General features: G+C 39.9%; 1 protein-coding gene across 4 annotated transcripts; it reads right to left on the bottom strand.

Moving 5' to 3' along the window:
* Positions 1-23,530, bottom strand: SEC24A (SEC24 homolog A, COPII coat complex component). Of its 4 annotated transcripts, none has more exons than XR_009419556.1 (25): positions 23,417-23,530; positions 18,266-18,787; positions 16,745-16,903; positions 14,972-15,049; positions 14,484-14,650; positions 13,714-13,886; positions 12,648-12,750; positions 11,763-11,889; positions 11,300-11,409; positions 10,739-10,851; positions 9,963-10,081; positions 9,285-9,340; positions 8,708-8,914; positions 8,318-8,438; positions 7,598-7,756; positions 6,923-7,096; positions 6,728-6,838; positions 6,209-6,384; positions 5,086-5,223; positions 4,317-4,421; positions 4,086-4,178; positions 3,483-3,586; positions 2,708-3,075; positions 2,350-2,547; positions 1-747 (listed from the first exon to the last, which is right to left on the bottom strand). XR_009419556.1 is itself a non-coding variant. In XM_059483485.1 (23 exons), the coding sequence occupies exons 1-23, from the start codon at positions 23,463-23,465 to the stop codon at positions 2,961-2,963; spliced, it is 3,279 nt and encodes a 1,092-aa protein (XP_059339468.1). In that variant the 5' UTR covers positions 23,466-23,530; the 3' UTR covers positions 2,616-2,960. The 4 variants fall into 4 exon arrangements, 1 of the variants encoding a protein (XP_059339468.1); XR_009419554.1 differs by having other exon boundaries at positions 1-953; positions 2,350-2,512; XR_009419555.1 differs by lacking the exon at positions 1-747 and having other exon boundaries at positions 2,312-2,547.
* Positions 23,531-23,625: the final 95 nt, after the last annotated feature.

Here is a 23,625-nt window from a genome sequence, read left to right as displayed (position 1 = left end):
TTCTTTCAATTAATTTTATTGAGTAGCCAAATCTGATAAATTAGCACAGATAAAATAAGCATTTGTATATGTTATAAATGACTTTTTACAGGAATAAAACAGTGAAAATTACAAACTGTAAAAAGGAGGACAAGTAAATCCTGTCTCAAATTCAGAAGGGGGAAGATTTATAACTTCATACTGAAGATCAAATCTTTGAGTTCAGAGAACAAAGATTTATTACAATATTATACACTACTTTACAAAATTAAATTTACTATAAGGATTACATCCATAATAGTAAACAGAACCTTAAAATCACATTTAATGGTCCCTTAACTTAAAAACCATTCTGCATCTTTGATTAAATTGTTAAGAAATTAATTCTAAATAAAACTGAATCATTCTAGTTATTGCAACATAGCCTATGTGGACTTAGACTCAAATATATTAATTTAAAAACAATAATGAAAGCAAAGTAAAATGAATGGTAACAATGTTGGCTGAACACTAATGTGTCAAAATAAGAAACAGTTTTAAAAAAAGTGTTTGACTACTAAGAGAGACACACCTTTACCACACATTTATAGTGGTGGAGTTGTGGTGCTGAGATCTAAGTACCAGAACCACTCTTGCCTACTTTAGCAGTCCATCTTCAGTGTCCTCATTTTTCAATTGTATGTAAAAAAGCAATCACAGGTAGTGTGTGTGTTCATGTTCCCTGAACTGCCATTACAGCAGTAGCAGTGAACCAGCAGGCCTTCCCCACTGCAAGGGAATAAACAAAGTTCAATAGAGAATTTCCTCCAAAGTGAAGAGAACTCCCAGAGGGTTCATCTGACTCATTTATCATGTTTTGCTCTGTAAAACTTAGGGACTCAACTTCAAACTTGTTAACTGCCACAAGGACTGACATCTTCAGCCATTGGTCTGGTGGACATAAAGCAACGAGGCCATCTCCAGTATCTATGGTTCTTTAAAAAAGGGATATAGTAGCAAAATACAGTCACAGTAAGAAATAAACTTTGGGTGGGCTGTTTGATGCAAGGATGGTTTTTAATTCAACATCTGAGTGATAACATACCCAAAACACAAGGTTTGGGGCAGAACCTATGCAAGTGCAGAGGTTCCATTTATGATTTAAATGAAGAGACCCCTTTCCCCCTCCCTGGGGAAAAAAAATAAAAATCAGACTGTCAAAACTTAAAAGACACCTCTTCACTATGACTAGAAACTGTGCAATTCTCTGAAAAGCAGTTCAAGTAAATATATCCCTGTTTGCTACTGAGGCAGCAGACAGAGAAGCTTAAATTGGTTCTACAATAATCTTTTCATGTTCTGAACTTTAGCTTCTTGTGCTCAAGAACAATTTCTCCCAAGGAACTTCTCCCCTGAAGTGAGGAAAATCCTGACAATCACAAGCAGCTACAGTCTGAAATGGGAGCAAATGTTTACCCAAAGGTTGACCCTACTGACATCTGTATCTCCAAACATCCAAAGCACAGTACATTTGACCACTCACAAGTGTTTACCTCTTCAAGTTACCTGCCCCAGAAAGTTTGAAAGACCTTTAAGTTTACCACTATTCAATAAAAAAGCAAACCAAGATTTTTCCATATGCAACACTTCCATGGGCATTGAAATACAGTAACTTAAATACTTTTTACATTGGTAGCTATCAATGATAGCTTGATCTTGAAAACAGAAGAATTATCAATACACCTCTATAAAATTAGTTAAATTTTTTTTTGTATAGAAGTTCTTACTTCAAGTCCGGTGTCAGTTTCGATCTGTAGCTCTGGCAGGATCTCAGAGTATATTTAAAGCTTTTGTTTGGTGCACACTGGCCTTGGACCTGGGCTCATTACACAGCTGCAGCAAAAAACCCTTTTTTTGAAAACTTCTGGCATGTCTGCAACCATATACAAATCTTCAAATTCAATATAATAATTTTGGTTTTGGAAAAATAATTTCCAATTTTAATGTCAGAATATTCAGTGTTGCAGACCAACATTTGGTCTGAAGTGCTGCCAACAAACTTGCTTCAGAAACACACCAGATCTGAGGGGCCCAACATTCACTTAAACAAGAGCCAAAAGTCTACTGAACATAAACCAAACAACATCTGAGATAATCTTCCTTGCTCTTCTCCTCCCACACCATTCATAAATAGAAATTAAAACTATTCCTTTTACTGAAGAAAAGCAAAGCTGACAATCTACCTAAGTCTACTTTTGCTGCCAACTCAGCCAATAACTTTTTAAAATCTGTCTCATGTAGGGCCCACTCTTCCCCACTGTTTTTAAAATTAGAATACTGACTTATTAAAAGCTTCAACAAATTCAGCCACCTTATCCAGGTTAAGCTTACCTTTAGTCCTATTAGCCATAATCCAATCCAAGCACTGGGTTCTACACTTCACAAGCATTTGTTCATTTCACAATGAACACTTCTTTCACTGCTACTTTAAGCATTAAGTTGAACATTGAGATGCTCTGTCTGTAATCACTGGATGCACTCAGAAAGAATTTCCCTGCAAATCATGATCAGTATTGTGAGGTTTTATATCTAGCAGCAACAAAAAAAAGAAGAAAAACAAAAACAAAACAAACAAAAAAAAGTTACAGAAATATAGATTTTGAACAACAAAGAACTCTTTATTTTACAAAATGTATTTCACCTTTTCAGTATTGCCTTTGTAAATGTACTTCATGCTGCAACTACTTACAGTAAAAACACGATTTGCAGCAAATTAAAGGTGCTCAACCAGTTCCAACAGTTTGATTTTTTTGAAGGTACAATATTATGTAGTTGCACATTTGATTCTCAGATGTGGTCCTTTATTTGCTTTAGTTCGTTGAAATCACAGTGAGAACTTCTCATCAACTGCCTCAGGCCACAGATTTAATGAAGATATTACAAGCACAATCATTCTTTACTGCAAAATCTTTCCTTAAAGAAGTAAGCCAAAGGCTAGTGTTTCATTTATTCACTTGCTGCTGTATATGAAGGAGGAATTCATAGTATGATAAGGCTGATTCTGTTCTGTCTTCAATCATATTTTGCAGAAAACTTGATTTCAATGGACTCTCATCCCTTAAAAACAAAAATATAAGTGTTTGAGTGGAATTAACATTTGCCATGGGCTACTGTGCATGAGTAAAATTACAGGTCAAGTGACCAGTCATTTCAAAAGCTTAAGAACATATGAAAATAGGATCTCAAATAGCCTTTAGTAGTGATTAATCCTAATAAGTGCTCTTACCAGAATTTACTTCATTTATCTGACATTAAAAAAGACTAAATGTCATAGAGGAATCCTTAGGTAGTCTTTTGAAATTCTAATTGGAGACAACTCATAAGTCATATCTGTAGTCAAATCTGTCAGGCACAGCACACACTATTGTTAAGAATCCCATTAAGAAAGTTCAGTATATGATATCCAAGTATGTATTGTTAACAGGTTGCTAAAGAAGCAAAAATGACTGTTAAAAACTACTTACTTTATTATATATAGTATAGGAAAGAAAGGTCTCTGTTCTCTCAGCCAAGAAATGAAAGTTCGTGTTCTGATGGATTCTGCTGTTTCAAGTTCCGGGAGATGTGTCTAAAAGCCAAAGGGTTTCATTAATACAAATTTTTCAGAAAAACAATAAAAGGAACACTTCAACTAGCCCAGCTCATTAGGTACAAAGAAAACCCAGACAGATATGTTTTGTGATGAATAGTTTCAGTCTTGTCTTCTCTAAAATAGTCAAGAGCACTAAACTCCTGTGAGCAATTAGCTGTCAGAATGGTGATGAGTGAGCTGTGATTGATTCCTGTTTTGTTGCAGAAACTAAAGGATTACCCACTAACCCACTGTGCTCACTGTTTCCAAGTTTCTTAGTTTGCTCCCACAGGTCTGAGAAACTCAATCACTGTCAGCCTCTTCCTATTGTGTCCTCATGAGAACAAACTCCAAGAGGTAACAGCAATTCTTTCTTTCCTTGGATCTGGATCTATACCACTAGAGGGCTAATAGCTGAGTAGTGTATTTTAATTCTCATGCAAATGATATTCTGGCAGCACTGGATGTATGCCTGATGTGCAGAGCAAGCACGTACCATATTCTGTGGTATTGAGCCATAATTTGGAACTCCAAGGACTTGGCTGATAAAACCCTGCCCACAGTTCTTCCCAATCCACATAAACATCACCTGAAAGACACCATCAATAACAACATTAATCCAACCCAAAACACACCTCAGCAGTCCCATGCATATTTTGGGTTCTCAGAAAGAACACACCAAGTAAACTTTGATACTTTTTTAAATCCCCCCCACCACACAACTTACAGAGCCAGCATCCATAAGATAAGCACCATCCCTACTCAACTTCTCCACTGACAGCTGGAGAAGGGGTGGCTGAGGTATAGTTCTGTCATTTATGTTAAGAGCTCCCTAAAAGAAGGATGAAAAACAGTGGTTCACATCTTGATGCAAAAAACAAGAACAGAATGCTAAATAAGAGGGGGATCTATTACACTGAATACTGGAGCTGGACCATTTTTCTCAGTTCAGCTCATGTTATACTTAAAATGATGATTTCCTTCATTAATTAGTAATTTACTAATAAATCTTAATGTTTTATTTCAAGAGGGTGAACGTCATCAAATGTATCTTAGTTAATTAGTTCTGGAACTGGAATATCTGATTTGCTATGTACCAAAGATGTGATTCCCAAAATTGTTCAGGGTTTTACATAAACATTCCCTGTTCTCAAAACTGCTTGATATTTTAAAATAAAGGAAGCTACGAAGGGACAAAAACCACATTATGATGTCTTTATGTATATGTGATTTTATAGCACAACATAATGACACAAGGCAAAGGTGAAATAAGTTAGGAAAAAACTTTCCCCATCCATAGCAAAGCATAGCTTCTCTCCAGAATTCATCAATCCACTTCCAAATAACAAATGCATAAATGCAACAAGTGGGAGAATATGAAACATTACATTTTAGCTGTGCAGCTTTAGATGGAAAACTTGGGAGATTTCTAACACATTTACTTTCACATCACACAGATCTTTGGGATCAGATTATGTAGCAAGGCCAAGACTCACCTCATCTGTGAGAGTATCGACTCTGTACAGACTGGGATGTGTCATGAGCATGAGGTAAACAAGGGGCTGGTTCTTCACCTGACACATGGTAAAGATGCGTTCATCCAAACGTGTGTTTGTCCCAGTTTGAAATGCTTTCTGCAAACAATCAGGCCTTTAGTTTAACCATTAAAGCAAAGCAAGGTAAGTTGCAGATAAAACACATCGCCTACTGTTTATTTCTAACTTAAGTTTTAAAGATGTACCCTAAGTCTTTTCTCATTATATTTTACTTCTCCATAGTTCTCTTCAGTGTTTCACATAGAAATCATGCAGGTCTCTCTCCCATTTCTGGATTTTAGAAGTAACCTCGACCTGGCACCATCAGTCCTCTCTTAAAACTGAGATGAAAACACCCTGAAATACTAACACACACCTCAAAAATGCTACTTGATGAAATTTAAAAGCATAAATACTTGAGCAGTTTACAACTGGCTTCAATGTACAGAATCTTAGGTCCGTATTAACAAGAAAGAGATAGTCCTGGCTTGTTGGGACCAAAGAAAAAGTTATAAATCAAAAGTAGAGCTCACTCCTCCCACCTGACTGGATCAAATGCTCATCAAGCCTTTCACATGAAAATGATCAATATGAACATGCTGTTTAATTCCTAACCAAGATGTATGAATCCAAAACTTCTTTTTGAACCAAGAAATCAGTTTGTCCAACAGTTAAATGACTTCTAATATCAGTTCAGGGAAATTCAATTAAAAAATTCTTACACTGGGCAAATACTGTGAAATGCTTTAAACCTGTTGCAAGAACAGTCAGCCAAATGCCCTGTCTGCCACACCCAGCTTTCTTCTAATCCACACTGAACTGGTATGTGGATCTACATTTCCAGAGACACAAAAAACTGAGATTCCTGAGAAAACACTATCAGTACCCTGACATATTCTCTTCACTACTCAGTGTCTTTATTATTTTGCCCTTCCATTGCTTAAAACATTTATACTTTTGGTTTTACGCACACTTCTAAATTCCTGCTTTTGAATTAAATCATTCTCCATCAAGGAATTGTCCTTTTACTTCAGGCTGACCTGCCAAACAACAATCCTCTTGCCTGGCTTCCTTGCCCTCTTACCTGTTTCAAGAGTGCCAGTATGTAAAGAGGGAAGAGGCGCAGGGAGAAGGGAGCAGTGAGGCCGGGCTGCTGGACGCTCAGCACGGAGGAGCGGTAAGCGGCCAAGGAATCGATCACGGCATTGACCAGGGCATCGCGCGCGTCGCTCAGCGTGGCAGACACGGAGCGGTCCACAGCTGAAACAGGGCAAGGCTCAGATCAGAGTTCCTCCCTTGGAAGGAATGCAGCCACATACATTAACTCCTCTCACTTTATCATATATGCCAATGCAGCTTAAGCTTTTACTACATTCTAGGGGAAGTGCTCCAGAAAAAACCTGAAGGGCCACGATGATGCACCAGACTAAGCCGAAGCCCAGGCGATTACACACAGTTCTACTGATCCTTCACCTAAGCCAAGCATTAAAACCAAAACTCTCTTAGGATGAGGGAGAATCTCTTCTTCTAATCCAGAGGATTATTGCTCAGACCTTTAAGGATACAATCCACACATATCCAAACAAGCTCTTAGCACACTCACCCATATTGGCTAAGAGCCCTGTGATGGCCTGCACATCTGCCCCCAGGTACACTTCACTCAGGGTTGTGACAACAGGTAAGCACATCGTGTGCACACGAATTCGCCTTTCACCTGCAAGGAAAGACAACTGTAACCTCCACACTTGTTTTATGAAGCAACACTACAAATGCCACTGTTGGCTCAATCTAACCTTACCTTTGCTGGAGGTGTACAGGAGAGCTGACTGAAAAGAAACCACTTGCATATCAGTAAGACTCTCTTCCACTGACATCTGCACAGCATATCCTGCATCTGGGTTTACGTTGGGCAATGACAACAAGTCTGTAGATCGCACAAAGAAGTTCCCGTGGAAAGTATGAATGGAAAGACCTACAAGATAATAATGAATCAGTTTGGGTTTATAGCTGTGAAGTACAAGCACCACATACAGATCTCTACATCAATTACTATACTGGAATGCTCCCTCTCAATGAAACATGTTATCTTCAGAAAAGGTAAATGCTACAAACTAACAACCCATCCAAAGAATCCACAAAGCCTAGCAGAAAGTGGGAATTAGCAAGGGAAATCACTGCAGAGTAGTAGAAAGTATCTAGATTATAAAAACAGTCCCTTGTTGAAATCGTTCATGAAAATTTCCAGTTTTGACCATTATAAACTGGAACTTGGATGCCAGAAAAGACACTGCAAATACAGTATTTAAAAAATTTGTCTTATCTCTGGTACTGAATTTTACTTTTCTAATCTTTGCCTTTTAATCATTTGAGGTTAAAAAATAGCTAGAATACCAATGAAAACATTCCCAAAGAGCAGCCAACACCCACTTCCCTCTTCTCCATCCCACAAAAATCTAAGAAAGTGAATTCAGACCTTTGGTGCATCTTATCCTCATGACAGCCTCAAAGCCAATTTTCCTAGTTAAATATCGCTTCAGCTCCTTTTGCAACTTCTCCACCTGGACAGGGTTGTGTTTATGATGGTAAGATTGGTAGTAGTAGACACTACCTGCAGAATACCTTGATATACAACCTGAAACAAAACCAGTATACATTAGAGAGTGCAAACAGCTGCTGCTACAGTCTTTAAAGTATTAAATTGTTCATACCTGCAAATTACTCAAATGCACAGTTACAGACTTGCCACAAAGACAGATGTAGCTACAACTGTATATTCTAATATGTGATAAATTTCAGGTGTGAAATAATTTTCCATTGAACTGAAATTGCTGTCACTTGAAAGTTTGGTTAAATAGAAAAAAAGTAAATAAAATGCTAATAAAACTTGTTCTGAAGGCAATGACACTGATGGTTAAAAAGGCATAAAAAGGAAGAAACTATTTCCACTACTTGCATCAGTAGCACAAGGGTCCTGACTCTCTAAGGGAGGACAAGAAAATAAGTAGTTTAAATCAGGACTTAAAGATGACATTCTATTCACTGTCACTGCTCAGCAAGGACAAGTTTGTATCTTGACACATTAGATTAATTCAAATCAGGTACATTTACTAAATATTAATGTAGATTCTATGCATTTGCTCAAAATACAAGAGTTACACGTCCCAAAAGAGCTGAAGAGCTTTATATGACTTACCTAGAGAAGCCAAGTCAGAATATTGCCCACTAAGAAGAAATAAATCCACTGCAACCTGTTGTCCTGAGCAGTCCAAGGCCAACTTCTTGTAGAAATCAGTCGATGGTGTCAGATGTATATCCTGTTAAAACAGTGGAGTATTACAAAACACAAAGGAAATTCAAATTGAATCATACATTTATTGCCTGCTTTCAGGGACACAATCAATTCTCCATCATTAATTAAAAATATTTTATTTTAAAAAATCAGGTAATTTGTGTTTATATTGCTTGGTTTTTCTTTTGGTTTTTTCTGCTACTTTAAAAGGAGCAAGACAAGCACAAAATTAACCCAGAAGAGGAAATCCCAGAACCACCTATGTGCACAGAACAACCTTTTTGCTTTCCTAACCTTTGCTGTTGCTCTTTGGTTTGGCTCCTCTCGTGACTTCAGTGCTCCCATTCCCAGAGATGGGAGCTGTGTCTGGAAGACAGTGATTCTACCTCCAGTGGGGGACATCAGCTTAAAGGCAGCCTGTAATGCAGGCCCCAGAGCACTCTGAGTTTCCAGGGACTTGGTAAACATCTGTGGCAATGTCTTCAGCAGATCTTGAATTAGCTGCAAGTGAGAAAACTGTATTAGGCCTATGAGTCTTCAAGGTTTTCTATTTTATAGCCAAATATTGGCTGTTGGGTCGAGATATATATATATATATACACACACACACACATACTTGAACTTGTACAAATACTTGAACACAACCAAGAATTAACACTTCTAATATTAAAGTAGTAAAGAGAAAGTTCTAGAAAAATTGAAGCACTGTCTTGTTCTTACAGTGACATAGATAAAAGACCTCTTTTTTTTTTGCCTCAAACCTGGCATTTGAACAGCTGGTGTTAATGAGCATTAATTAATCAAAAAATTATCAAACACATCCCCATTATGTAAATGTCGCTAGTTATGTAAGAAAGTCCTTGCTTCTTACCTCTTTATTTTCATTCAAATTTACTAATAAGTTTTCTGGCATTGGTATAAATACATCTGAAAGGGAAAAAAAGAGAGTTATCTTTTAAAAACACACCAAGCTTTCCCTGACTTTATTTGCCAACCATCATGCTTATAGGAAAAAAATACACAGTATCAGTGTATTAACCCATGTAAACATAACTATGTGGATTTTTTCTCATAAGCATTCCTGTGGCTAGAATCCCATGCTGGAGCAGCAATCAACAGGGTTGAAGGATAATCAAGACTATTAAATAAAATCACATAGCAAATATTTCCAGTGTTCATTCTACCCCACCCAATAATATCCAGTGAAAGGTGATTTGAAACAAAAGACAGCACTAAGCACTAGCCACAAGAAAATCCATAGAGAAAGATATCTAGCATCAGTGTTTGGGATTTCAAGAGGAATCTAGAGATTTGTACAAATTAAACTGGAAGGTAGGAAAGCTGTCTTCATGTTTGAAGTCATTCACAGCATTGCTCAGACATGAGGGAGATGTCTTCATAAACAAACTCACACATATGGTACTTCCAAAGGCATTACTAGAGAGACTAATGGTGTGATCCAGAAACTCCCACCAGATATTTATTTTTAAAGGCTGTCATAACCAGAAGTCACTAATAGGTACTGATCACAAAAATTATTTTTGCATACCTTCAATATCTGAAACTATAAGCATCTGAGGCTGAGAGAGACCTTCCTGAAGACTGTAGAAATGGATTGTGCTGTCAAATGTTATGAAGCCTATTTTTGTTCTAGTGTTCCCAGGAAGCCTGAAAATGAGACATATGGTGTTCAACAAGATGAAATTTCATTTCTGCAGGCTTTTTCTTTATTTTTTTAACGTCCACTGCATCTCTCAGTGGTTGTTACCAAGCAGTTAGTTTAACAGCTAGACTGCAAGAGCTTCACTAAGTCATTTTGGAAAGAACAAAAACCACAACAAAAAAGGAGGTCATGGTAGAGTCACCTAGCAGGCAGGTGAAAACCTTTTCAGAGGGCAATCAGAAGTGGAAGAAAAAGAATAAATAAACTGCAAAATCCCAATTAGTGTTTATATAAGTTCAAACAGCATGCATTTTATGAGAAGATTATTAGATGCATGACTCTTTTCAGCAAATACTTATCTAAATTTGAGCTTTTAAAAAATACAGTTCAAAAGATAAACATGATGCTTACATTCTTTCAGGGATTTATGAAGCTTATAGGAAAGAGTCAGACTGAAAATCAATCCTCAAAATTATCTTTTATACTGGTGCAGCTGTGATGGGAAAAAGACTGCAGCTTTATGGCACATTTTAACACAACACTGGCCATTGTCTGCCCACACTAGAAAACTGTCTTCCACACAGAAAGGACTGGCATGTTGGTGTCCACCACAAGTTTCTTAAGATGAATGAAAATTAGAGATTTTAAGCAAAAGTACTTACGAGTCCAGATTGTCTAAGAGGGTCTGGCAGACTGTGTTCAAGTATCCTGTCTCGATTGCATTGTGGGACACATCAAACACAAAGAGGTACACGGGGGGCTGGGGTGGGCGCAGCTGAGCAAAGAAAAGATCACCTTTAATTCTCAAACAGCATTTGTTACATTGGCTTCATTCATTCTATTGCAAGTTTAAACTGCTAAAACAGCACACAGATGATAGCTAAAATTTCTGGATTCATTTGCCTCTTATTTGGTAATATCAGAATTCTAGTCTTCTTCCAAAGCTACTACATATTCCAAATACAGAATACCTACATATTCCAAATACAGAATACCTACGTATTCCAAATACAGAATACCTACGTATTCCAGATACAGAACAACTTTAACATCATAAATGTTTAAAAGTGAACTCTCTGAGGTCTTCCCCATGAGTTCTCAGATACACTCCTTAAGGCAACAGCTACTGAACTGGAATGCATCCTCTGAAACAAAGTTTTCTCTGACATCCCTCTGAAAATAAAACAAAGGGAGAGAAGAAGTAAAAGTAAATAAAGCCTTACCATGTATTCAGACGGAGCCATAAACTCAATAGTAGCATTCTGGACTTCGGGTCTTTTATGAGGTTCTCCATAAACTCTTGTCACAGGATTATAGAGGAATTCTTCAGGAACTATGCAGACAAGTTTATATATTAGTATTTCACACTAGTATTGGCTGTGCTGCATTTTAAAACAAATATATCAACTCTTTTGTGGCTGTTGGGCAACAATGGAGAACTACACCAGGCAGTGGAGTTTTTACACTTGTGCAAGGTACTGTGAGGGACAACTTAGGCTCATCATGTTTCTTTAGGGACACCAGTGGCACTGAGAAACATTTCTCATGACTCCCAGCAAGACTGACAACAATCCCCCAGCTGATGTGGCCAGTCTCAAAGGCCAAGGTTAATTGCACTACTTAAGGTGCTGCAAGGTTAATTGGAAAAGGTTAATTGCAGCACTTTCAAGCACATCTAAAACTTACCATCATTGACTCTATAGCACAAATTGCATTTCCACCTCCTCTGGTCCAGGAAGCTGACAAAGGGGTTGATGTACGTCCGGCAGGAACGGCATCTCACAATAATACTGGAAGTGACCACTGGCAATTGCTGGAAAAGAAAAGTTTCCTGTTTTAAAGCATCCTCACCCTGCAGCTGCTCATCTGTGGTAACAACACCACCCACACTGTGCTGCCTAGTGAGGCAAAGCATCCTTGTTGAAAGAAGGAGTACTTCTGCATCCTCACAGCACCACTGCAATTCCTTAACAAAACAGGTAGGAACTGAGCTCTAACATATTTAACTGTGTGGATTCCCTTTCCAAGCCTCCACATCATTCTTGAATTTTACACTGATGATTTAAGATCGAGTCCTGTACCCAATACAGATCAAAAAGCAGGGGGAAAAAAGCCCACATCTTTGAAAAATCAATTAAAGTGAGAAAAAACCCAATGCTTAAGAAAGACACTGCTAAATTCAAAGTCTTCTGGTTATTTCATGACATCCAAATCACTCCAACTTTGTCAAGTCTTGAGTTCAGAATTAGTACTAGGTTTGAAATTAATAACTACAACTGATACATGACAACCTGGAATTTAGGTTGTCTTCTATCACAGTCCAAATTCTGTACTGCCGTTAAGCTTTTGGTTTTTTTATTAAGAAGTGAGACCTGAAGGTTTAAATATGGTAGGGAAAAACAACTGAGAAAAATTACAGCAATCTGTATGGAATAAGGAAATGTCAGTTACCATGGTAATTCTTCTGGGCCAAGATACCTGCCCTTGATTTATAATTCATTGTCCATTGTCTGGACTCTGGTAAAGGCATAGTTAATATTTCAGCAGTAAAGTTTTGAACATTTCTCATACCGATAAGTCTTTGAAAGGATGAAGCAGGAGCCCCAAAGGAAGTTTGGCTTTATTCAATAAGGCCTGAGTTTGAGGAATGTTAGTCAGGGTACAGCGGAACAACCTACATGGATGACAAAGGGTTATTTTCAGAGGCTTTCAAATAAACTATGATTTCAGTAGTACACTATATTTTTCTAAAGCTGTTAATGGTGAATTTCCATTTCCAGCTGAAAGATCTCTGTCAAATCATTTTGTTTCTGAGCTTGACCCACAGTACATACTTTGAGTTCTTATTTTATACAAATGATCTTTACACAGAACTCAGTGTCATTTTAGTCACCCAAGTCAAAGTTAAGCCTAACAATATTCAAAGTTGCACCAAATCTTTATATACTAAACGCTATTTTGGAATAAATCAGAACCAGCAATGTTTAAAAGGTGGTTTTTAAAACATAGTAACATCCCACAATCATTTTCTGAGTGTTGAGCACTCAGCAGCTTCCACAAGGTGCAGATGTATGTGGCAGATTTGCAAATCAAGTCCAGCTTGTTTGCATGAACAACGTCACAAAGGCGCTGTTATTTCCTTTATCTACCATAAAAATATTTGCAAAGCAGAAGTCCCTGGCTATTCACAGTTTGGTTGGTCTCCTCAGAGAGAGTAACTGGTTAACCAACTGCCAGTTTCTTGTTTGAGATTTCATTTACTCCATTGTTTTAAATGGTTACTTTTCAATACAGAGGTCACCCATGTTTCTTCAGGCACAATCTTTTTGGGGTACCTCACCTGACTGAATTAACTGTTATTTTATATCTTCTCATCCATACTCACTGCCAGCATAAAACTTTTCTATTGCACCTATCTATAGCTGCCTTGTTAACTAATTTTTCCTCATACTTTCTACAAAGATGATTTTTCCCCCTTCAAAGTTAAACCCACTTATTGCCTTTATTGTAACAGTGAAGCCCATTTTCAATATTTTCTACTCATAAAATTAAGAAAATATTTTGTGAAATTATGTTTATAAGCAGGAATTTACATTTCTATCTATTTTGATGTATTATAGCAAATGCATAATCTTACTCAGGATTGCAGTTGAGCTTCTGGATGTCTTCATGCAAGTTGGGGACAGGAGCCTTCAAAAGGGTGGTAGGAAGAATATTTCTTTCTTGAAGAAGATTCACAGGTCTTAACCCTTCCTGCTGTAGACTCAGGCCAGCCATTGATGCAGTTAAGTGATTAGTGCCCAGGGCAGGCTAGAGACAAATCAAATTTCACAGATTAGCACCAAGTACTTGGATGAAATCTATAATCTGTTTAAAACCACATCTATATCCCTTCCAGTTTGTTTTGCTCATGTACTAACTGCCATTGTATCAATGTATTTAGAAATGCTGGTTGTCACATGAACTTGAATTGTGTGTAACATAAGAGGAAAAAAAACATAAATTGCCTATAAAACTCTTGTAATACAGAGGCTCAGCTGGTGAAAGCATTGGTCAGTTCACTTGGAAAGTTCAGGGAAAGAAAAACCAACACTTCAGCTAACAATAACAAAGCCACTGAAGAGAAACATGCCAAAAGCAGCTGAAAGTTTCAAAAGAAACATCCTGAACAGATCTGAGGGTGGAACACTTCACAAAGAGCTGGCACACAGCTTTTCCAAAGTGGTACCAAGGCACAGGCAAAAGCATTAATTCTGGCTATGCCTGCCCTCTTGAACAATTGGTGCCCAAACAGGGAACAAAAGAAGCAGCATCCTAGGGATACACAACACCTACCAACCATCACTTTTCTTTACCCACACACCCCCACCAGAGGTAGTGCTGAGACAGAAACCAGACAACCTTTACCTGCTGGAAATGTTTTGATCCATCTGGATATTGCAAAGCAGCTGCATTCCTTCCTGGGGCTCCAGGTGGAGAAGCATGTTGGTAGCCTGGAGGTAAGGCAGGGTAGGAATACCCAACACTTCTATTCATCTTCAGATTTGGGGCTGCAGGAGAATGGTGTGGAGTTGCTGGAAGCAGAGTAGACAGACACTTAATTGCTGAAGAACTGTATCTTACTTGAGGCATTAGTACAACAGGAGAGCTGCCTGTTTAGTTTCTAAGTCTGAAAAATAAAGCTGCTGTCAACTTTGCAAAGGGCTCTCACCTACTTTACATATCACAGGCAAACTCATGCTAATTGTCAATGCTTCAGATTTCACATTTAGCTTCAAGACAGGCATTGAACCAAGTACATATGTTTGTACACAAATGCTTAAACTTCTGTCTTTCCCAGACTCTTAAAAGTTCCACAATAATAACAACAACCAGTTTTACTCCCAAATCCTTACCCATGAGACCACCACCTTCAATTGCATCATAGCTGTTTTGCACAACAGACCCATCACTGGCAGCAGATCTGGCATCACCTTTAAAGAAAAACAACCACAGGAAAAATTTGCACAAGTTATGAAGAAGTTTTAACGAGGTAACTGCAAAAAATATCCTACTTGCTGAATGAATATTAAGATAAGCATAGTTTGAATCTACTTTGGTTTTGACCCAGGATGAAACTGAATTAAATATACTTTGTCCTCTTTCTCACACGCATGTCCCCTGCAGATGTGACCTCAACAAAGGACATTCATAAAACATCACAATCTTTTTTATTTTTTTTTAAGGAAAATGAAAGTCCTTACACTTTTGGTTGAAAAATCTTTTATGACTCCTTCCAATTAGGGATTTGCCATTGCTTCCAAGACAAAATGCAGCAAAGGGTCAGGGGATGCTCCCTCCTCAGCAGAGGAAGTTTCTGTAGGCTAGCTGTAGTTTTCCAAGTAACCTGTAGCTTAGGTTTCCTTAGGAACCTTCAGCTTAACCCTGAAGAACATTTTCCCCTGATAATTCACAGAAAAACCAAATTCCCTACACTTCCACATTTAGTTCACTACTGCTCACCAAACAGCAACAGCTCTGACACAGTCACATACCAGCCAAGATAGAAATTCAATCTAAGATAGGAAAAACCTTGAGACTCAGAGAGTGCTCCCAAAGGACAGTTTTTGGTAAGTCAACTATGTCTAAATATACTAACACAACTATATATTGCTAAGGACAAGTAGGTACTCTATTTTTATTACCATTTTTATTAAAGTCTCCAAAGATGACCCAAAAAAAGGAACTTGCATTACACACTGAATGTGCCTAGCAGCAATCAACCTGCTTCATAGACTAAACATTTTTATCTCTCCAGGGCTCTGGAAATGCTTTTTTTCACGATGAAGAAAATATTTTCTAAGCAAAAGCTGTTTCTAATGCATTTAATACATTCCAAACAAAGTTAAATCTGAATATACTATTCTTGTGCTCACAGAGCTACCACACATGAGAAACTGTCAATCTGAACATGCAAGGAACCAACAGCTTTGACAGAACTGTGTTTGTAAAAATAAAGCTGCCAACTCACACATGGCCCCATCCAGCATGGGCACTAAATGCCAAACAACTGGAGTCTGTCTGATACAGAGCCCTGGGGAGTTCCTAAACAATGGCAGATTTGTGCAGGGCCCACAGGAGACACTAAGTCAGGTGTCTGTCCTCAACAGCTGACACTTCACAGCCTCTAGTAGCTTCCTTCAGCAAGCTAACAAATGCAAGATGTGTGTTTCAGTGATTTTACACAGAGAAGAATAACGTACAGCCACACTGACAGCAAGGAATTGCAAGGTCCACATTTTATCTCTCCCTGTAGAATGAACAATACAGGGAGTCATACATGGATTTCTGTCCTGACAGTAGTCAGGGACACAGAGAAATGAGATCCTATCACTTTACAACACACAAAAGGAAAAAAGCAATGCCAACTACAGCAGACATGCCCATGTAAAACAGCACTTGGAAAACTATTTTCAACTGTTAATTTCTTAAATTTTATAATGTCTGCTTACAAGAATTTTTCTTCTTTCCAGGTCCTTACCTACTCTTTTCAGATTAAATTATTAGCTCTATCAGTATCAATTTTACAATTTGAGTCTCTAACAGAACAACATGCTTGACTTTAAAGGTTGCATATTACAGCAAGTTGCAGTGTTTGAATTCAACATAAAGAGCAAATTGTTTCTTACCTTCTTGGTTTACAGTTGATTGTAGCATAGACTGTGCACCAGGTGGTCCTGCTACTGCTGCTGGTGGCCTAGGGGGACCACCAACAGGTGGAGGTCCTAAAGGTGGCCTTGGAGGGTGGAGGGGAGTTAAAGGCTGAGTCACTGGTGGAGGTGCAGATCCTATAAAGAGATTAACTGTTAGGAGGAGTTTAACTCAGCTGAAAAAAATCACAAAAGTTTTGTTATAAAAATGCACAGATTGAATTTTAAATATTCTTCTTACTCAGAGGATGAATGGCATGAGATATAAATCCTTACATGTGGGGAGAAGGTCTCAGCTTCAAGTTCATTTCTCATTCTGGGTTCCTGCAATTACTGATCTCCTTCAGCTTTTTGTTGCTATTGTTGGCAAGAATTTCAAGATGTACAAAAAATATGCAAACTCTATAACCAAGTCTGTAAGGATCACCAAACAAGTTTTAATTAAAGTGATCACTGTTACACAAAAAAATACCAGGGAAATGGCTCAGGAGGATTGAATGGATATTCAAAAATTACTTATTCCAAACACTTGCTCTCATTTCATATGCCACTTTCCAAAATTTCTCTGCATTTTCTTCACTAATTCCAAACTACTAACTGCTTACTCCAATTAAGTGCCAGAAACAGTTTAATAAATTCTGCAAGCTTAAGACATTTTGAACAGCATAAGAAAATTAGGCAGACATTTAAAAAAAAAACTACTATCAATAAAAATCTCTAATGAGGCTAAAAGTGCTTAACAAGAAAAATTATTTGCTTTTACATGAAAATATTTCTGTACATAAGTCCTGTTGCATGCTTAGAGAGAAAAAGCTAACACACAGCAGTTTGGCAAAGAGAAACTTGAGTATTAACTGTGTTTCCATAACAATCACAAGTTGCACAATAGAGCTATTTTGTGTTAGAAAAGCTTTTACCATTGCATATAACAGCAGTAAAGCAGTAGGAGCAAAGTCTCCTACTTTTAGAGGACTTTCTGAAGATTGACAATTATCATTAAATGTGAAAATTACAAGTTTGGGGGAAGGAAGCTTTCCACTGAACTGACCTCTGTTTCAACAGCACAGAATGCTTTTCAGTTTCCAGGCTGTGCTCCAGTTATTTGCATCAACCTGACAGGCTCTTCAGAAAATTACCTGAATCAAGTGGTTACTGACCAGGCTCACTAAACAGAGCTCGTTTTCAATGGTGAAGTGCTGGACTGGAACATACTAATGCTTAAACAGTTACCCCAGGAAATGGTGTAGATCACAGAAACAGCATCACCCACACACAGCATCCCAAAACAATGGGACACCATTCAGGAGTTACCACCCACCCACCCTGGGCACAGAACTTTCATTCCTAACCCAAAGAAAGCATCCAGGTATTCCTGATGAGTGTATCTGCTTTAACAATCTCCCACAAGCAAAATGTCACTGCAGAGTCAGTTCTATACTCATTATGTTACAAGTTCATTGAAAAGCATTCATTGGTAGAATATCACAAAGTTCTGATTACCTGGCTTCATGTAGCTGTTCTGCAGTGGAGGAGCCCCTGGAGAAGCAGCATATTGATAACTCCCTGCAGGGTTTGTACTCCCTGGCAATGATGATGGAGGCTGAGCTGGCCCTGCCCCAGGCACAGGAGCCAAATGGCTTGTTTGAGCCCCAGGGAGCTGGCTCCCAGGGGTCTGGCTGAACTGCCAGTTTGAAAGCACCGCTGGGCTGGCTCCAGGAGGAAAGCTCCCAGCACATGATACAGCAGCTGAGTTCTGTAATGCAGGTGGCAGCACTTGTGGAACAGGACCTGGCTGTTGTACTGGTGACCCAGAGAAAGCTGCCACTGGTGGTCTATTGAGAGTCTGGCCAGGTCCTTGGAAGTTGTTTAATTGAGAAACATTCTGAGAGCCACTATAGCTGTACTGTCCAGAAGACTGATGTGGAGGAACCTTTGCTGGCATCTGATGGGAGTAGGATCCTGGAACTGCAGGGCTGTATCCCTGGCCTTCTGGGGAATGCATCAGCTGATTCTGAACAGGGCCTGGAATGAAAAAAAACAAACTATACTCTTTAGGAAGTCAGTGTTGTATATTACATCTGAAAATAAAAGATGTTCTTGTGAATGTCTTTCCTTAGGATTTTATTGGTCTCCAAGCCATTTTTAACTTAAACCATTAGGTGTGACAGAAGTACTACTGCAAGAAACATGAATTGAGCAGTATTTTGCTATTGACACTTAAATCTTTGTTTTGTTTTACAGAACCTTGAAACTACTAAGCATTCCAGTACCATCAAGATTGAAACTCAGACAGGATCCCATCCAGTCCTCAGAAACCCCCAAAGGCAAGCTGCCCAGAGAGGAGCAGAGTCCCACAGCACTGGCAGCAGCACACACCAGCAGAGTGAAAGTGGAAGATCCATTACATAAGAACTCCATTTCACACCATGGCTGACAGCAGCCCACACGTCAGCTTACCACAGTGACACTGCCAGCCAAGTGCCAGCATAGGTCACCCCGCTGCTTCTCAAGTGACTGAGTCAATCTATGAAAGTTTCTGCAGTTAATTTTAGTATGAGAACTATTAGTACACATAGGGCTCATGTGAGTGGCCAGCTGGTCACCAACACAGAAGGAAGGGTAAGTTTATGATAAAAATAATTCATCAGTCAGGAAAAAAAAATACTTGACAGGTTGATGATGCTCTTTATGCATATGTTGGTTGGTATACAGGAAGTAAGTTTTACTCATTTGAAGAAAAAAAAAAGAAAAAAAAGGTTAATAACTCTCCAAAGAGTAAACAACACTGACAAGAACATAATCAGATTTCTGCTTTACAGAGGAACAGGCTGACAGAATCCCATGGGATTTCCAGTGCAATAAGAGCTCCATCAAGAAAGGCACTACTACAGATTGTTCATATCATTGCCACAAAATGGACATGCTGAAGAGAGACTATCAATTTTCAAGTGAAATCCTTCTGAGCAGAACACATGAGATGCTGCAGGCCACAGCCAGCTGTGACTCCTTCACAACTACCAAAACACTTTCCAGTGTTGTGTGATTCGGTTCAGCCAGTCACACTGTGGTTCTCATCCCCTAAAACCACAGCTCAGATACTGGAGACATTCCACACACACAGTTACACATTAAAAAAAGATGGCTGGTTATTAGAATGTAATGGTTAAATTCTGAAAGGTGAGCAAGTTCACATTTCCAAGTTAAAGTAACTCACACATTTCTGACAATAAATTAAACTAAATGCAGAATAGATTTAAATTCTTAGTTAGGACAAACACTGCATTAAACATTCTAGAAAACCTTAGGCTCTGGGTCACACACAGCTGTTAATTCACTGAATATTGCACAGGTTCATAGAACTGCTACAGTGCCAGTGATCTCATCCTCACTGCCTCTTCTTTGTACATAAAAGCTACACACCATATTATTCTCCAACCATTAATTTCAACCTGTAATTTATCATTCAGTTAGGAAATCCAGTTATACCCTACTGTCCCTACAATGCTGCTCATAGATATTTGCAATTAATAATTCACTAAAATCAAGAATGTTTAAAGAAAAAAGCTCACCAAGATGAAAATGCTGACAGTTATGTGTAACCTTCAAAAACTACCCTGCAGTGTATCAGATGGGTTTCCAACAATTGATTTACAAACCCTATTGGCAATTAAACTTGATAACTTTAAAAATGATGAATTCTTATCAAATCTGACTGCATCCACATAAACACTGATATAACATCAGTATAAACTGTAGGAAAAATACAGAACAAATACAAATTGATTTATTAACTTGATTTTTCACCTTAGGGCATGACTCTATCCCAGGCAGAAATCAGAGTATTTGGATTGCTCTCTTATGCACTGTTTTCTCTGCTTGAGGAGAAAACAGTGGAAGTGAGGTGATATCAAAAACTGACCTACTTGATATTTTCTATGGCACTTTATGCAAAAACATAAATGTTCCAACTTCAATTTTATTTTTAAAGTCAGAAGCACAATGAAAAGTCTTGACATCCTCATGTAATAGTTTATGTTTCCAAGACAAGTCTGCACTAAGCTGCCAAAAAAAGCTATAGAAATAGCAATAAGGGACAAAATCCCTTTACAAAGAGTTTCATAGTGCACAAAAACTTATCAGGACTTGCTGCTTGGATGCATCCCCATCTTGACCTGACCTCTTCACTGAGACCCATCAAAGAGTATCTAGGCTGTCCAGCTTTCCCCAAATGGTGCTGTTTTCTGTGAAGCCAGAAACAAACAAGGAATTCTGTGTGGACTGAAGAGCTACTTCACCTGCACAGCAGCAAAACAGCCAACACCTGGAGACCACAGAAATGAATTAGTAATAGAAGAAAGGCCACCTATTTAACAGCAAAACTCTCCTCTGCAACAACACAAGACCATTTAATGTTTCTGAGAGATCAGGGATAGCACCAGAATATGTATGAAGGTCACGTGATGGTTTTATGAAATGCTCAAAGTACTAATGTGGACAGCCAGGATCCAAGCTGCATTTTCTGCCACACAGAATTTCACTGTCCCCTACTCCAAGCCAGTTACTCAGCACATCACTTTTGCCAGCCACAAGGTCTCCAAGCTCCAGGGAGATGCTAAGATAAACACTCTGGAAAGTCACATCCCAACAGATGCTGTGGAATCAGTCACCACCAGTGTCCACTTCACCTGAGTCTGACCCACTGGATTCCAAACCCAACAGCTCCTAAAGCACCTCATGACATCAAAGTACCATGATAAGGTACCACATGAGATGAGCAAAACATTCTAAAAGAATTGTTTCTCCTTCTTGCTTGTGCTTCAGATCTATCAGCTGGAAAGCAAATTAGACACCTGCAATTAAATGAGTACAGAATACTGGTCCTATTAAAAGACAAACAGAGATGAAGGAGAGGAAGGTTGTTGCTAAGCAACCCAAAGCTCTGTGCTAAACAATTTCCCGGGCAGCACAGGGTGCTGCTGTGACAATTTACTGCCTTGGTGGCCATGCAAGCTCAGGGAGTTACCTGCAAACACTTCAGCAAGCAACAAGTTGCAAGGCAGGGCTGACAGCTGGAGAACAATTTATCATCCTGCTGACAGTCTGCTTTCCTCACAGACCACTGCAAGCACCACCACAGCACTCAGTACCCCCCAAAACTGTTTTATAAAGCTCTGGTGTCAGTATAAAGAACAAGGGTCACAGCATCCTCTCAAAATACATTTTAAACAATGCTATGAACAGTCCATGCTTGAACAATTTGATTTATTTCAAAGGCCAGCAACCCAAGCCTTATCTCTAACACACCGTAACAACTGCTTAATTTGCATAACTCTACATTTCAGTTCTTTATTTTTCATACACCTGACAGCTGAACAGCCTGAAATTCCTCTTTCTCAGCTGCCTCTCCATAAATTCCATTATGTGCTTAATCTGACACTAGGGAAATGAGCAAACATAGAGCCATGCCAGTCTGTAAATCATCCCACTCAGTTACTCCATTAGCTAACATTCCCTTTGTACAGCCTCTGCTCAGACCATAAGCTCTCCAGGACACAGCCTCTCTCTCCACATTATATTCATTCTCTTCCCACTCCCTTGACCCTAGAAGCAGCTACACAGTTAATTGCAAATTGTCGTTTTGCTGATGACTTTGAAGAAAAGCGATAAACACACTGTGCAGGAGGAGGGGGAAGAAAAATCAAAAGATCTCATTATAACTGAACTGCTTATGGTTCAGCACAGCTACTGAAACACACAAGCGTATAATTAAGGCAGCAAGTGCAGAGGATGTGTATGTGAAATCAGGAGACACTTCCATCAGCACAGATTTGCACACATGCCACGAAAACAGACACAGAGACAAGGCTGGCCCTGCATTTTTTATTCCTATATTAAACCACCGGCTAGTAAGCTCAGTTTCACCTTCAGTATCTCGTTGTAAAGAAATACATTTTGAAGGGGAGAAAGTAATGAAGACTTTCCCAGCTGGCAGCACACAGGAGCAGATAATGTCGGCTTTACGGGAATGACAAGATAAGAAAGCCCCGCAGCGCCGCGGGCTGAGCTCAGCGATAACCACAGTGCCACATGTACAGCCCCGTTCCAAAGGGTCAAACCTCGGCTGTGTCACCCGTGTCACCGACAGGGACCCACCGGGGCTGCGGGACGGCCCGGGCCAGCCCGTGCAGCACGGACAGGGGCTCTGTGAGAGACGCTGCCGTTCATACCGACGCGCAGATGGACTCTGGGATACTTCTGCCATTACAATAAATCACAATGAAGCTTTATTTTGCCTGATGAGCCGCCCTGTGCTTTCCTGACACCGGGGGAAGGGCCACCTCGGCCCCGCTGCCAGCGGCCCAGGCCGCCCCGGGGTCCCGGCAGAGCCGGCTCCGCCGCCGCTCGGTTCGTGCTCTCCGCCCCGTTCGGCCCGGCCGCGGGTGTCCGGGCTGCCCCGCCGAGCTCAGCCGGGTGTGAGCCAGCACCCGTCCCCAGAACCCCCTCCCCGCGCTCTGCCCGCGGGCACCGGCCCCGGCCCCCGCTGCCCCGGGGCGAAGGGCGGCCTGGGCCCGGGGGAAGCGCCCCGCGGCGGGAGCCGTGCCCGCCAGGCCCTATCCCGCGCCGAGCCTCGCGAGCCCGCCCCGCACTCACCGTTGCTGTAGGGCTGCTGGCCGGCGGGGGCCCCGGCGGGCTGGGCCATGGCTCGGCCGGCTGCGCTCGGTGCCGCCCGTGTGGCGGCGCCGGGCCGGGCGGGGGGGACGGACCCACCGGAACTGCCGGGCGGCGCGCGCAGCCGCACTGCGGACACGTGGCACTTCCGGGAGCGGCGCTGCGGCTGAAAGGGGCGGGGCCGAGGGCGG

This window comes from Ammospiza nelsoni, chromosome 16, assembly GCF_027579445.1.
Source record: "Ammospiza nelsoni isolate bAmmNel1 chromosome 16, bAmmNel1.pri, whole genome shotgun sequence".
Taxonomy (NCBI): Eukaryota; Metazoa; Chordata; class Aves; order Passeriformes; family Passerellidae; genus Ammospiza; species Ammospiza nelsoni.
The sequence above is the reverse complement of the archived record's forward strand: the minus strand, read 5'-3'. Positions and strand labels throughout refer to the sequence as shown.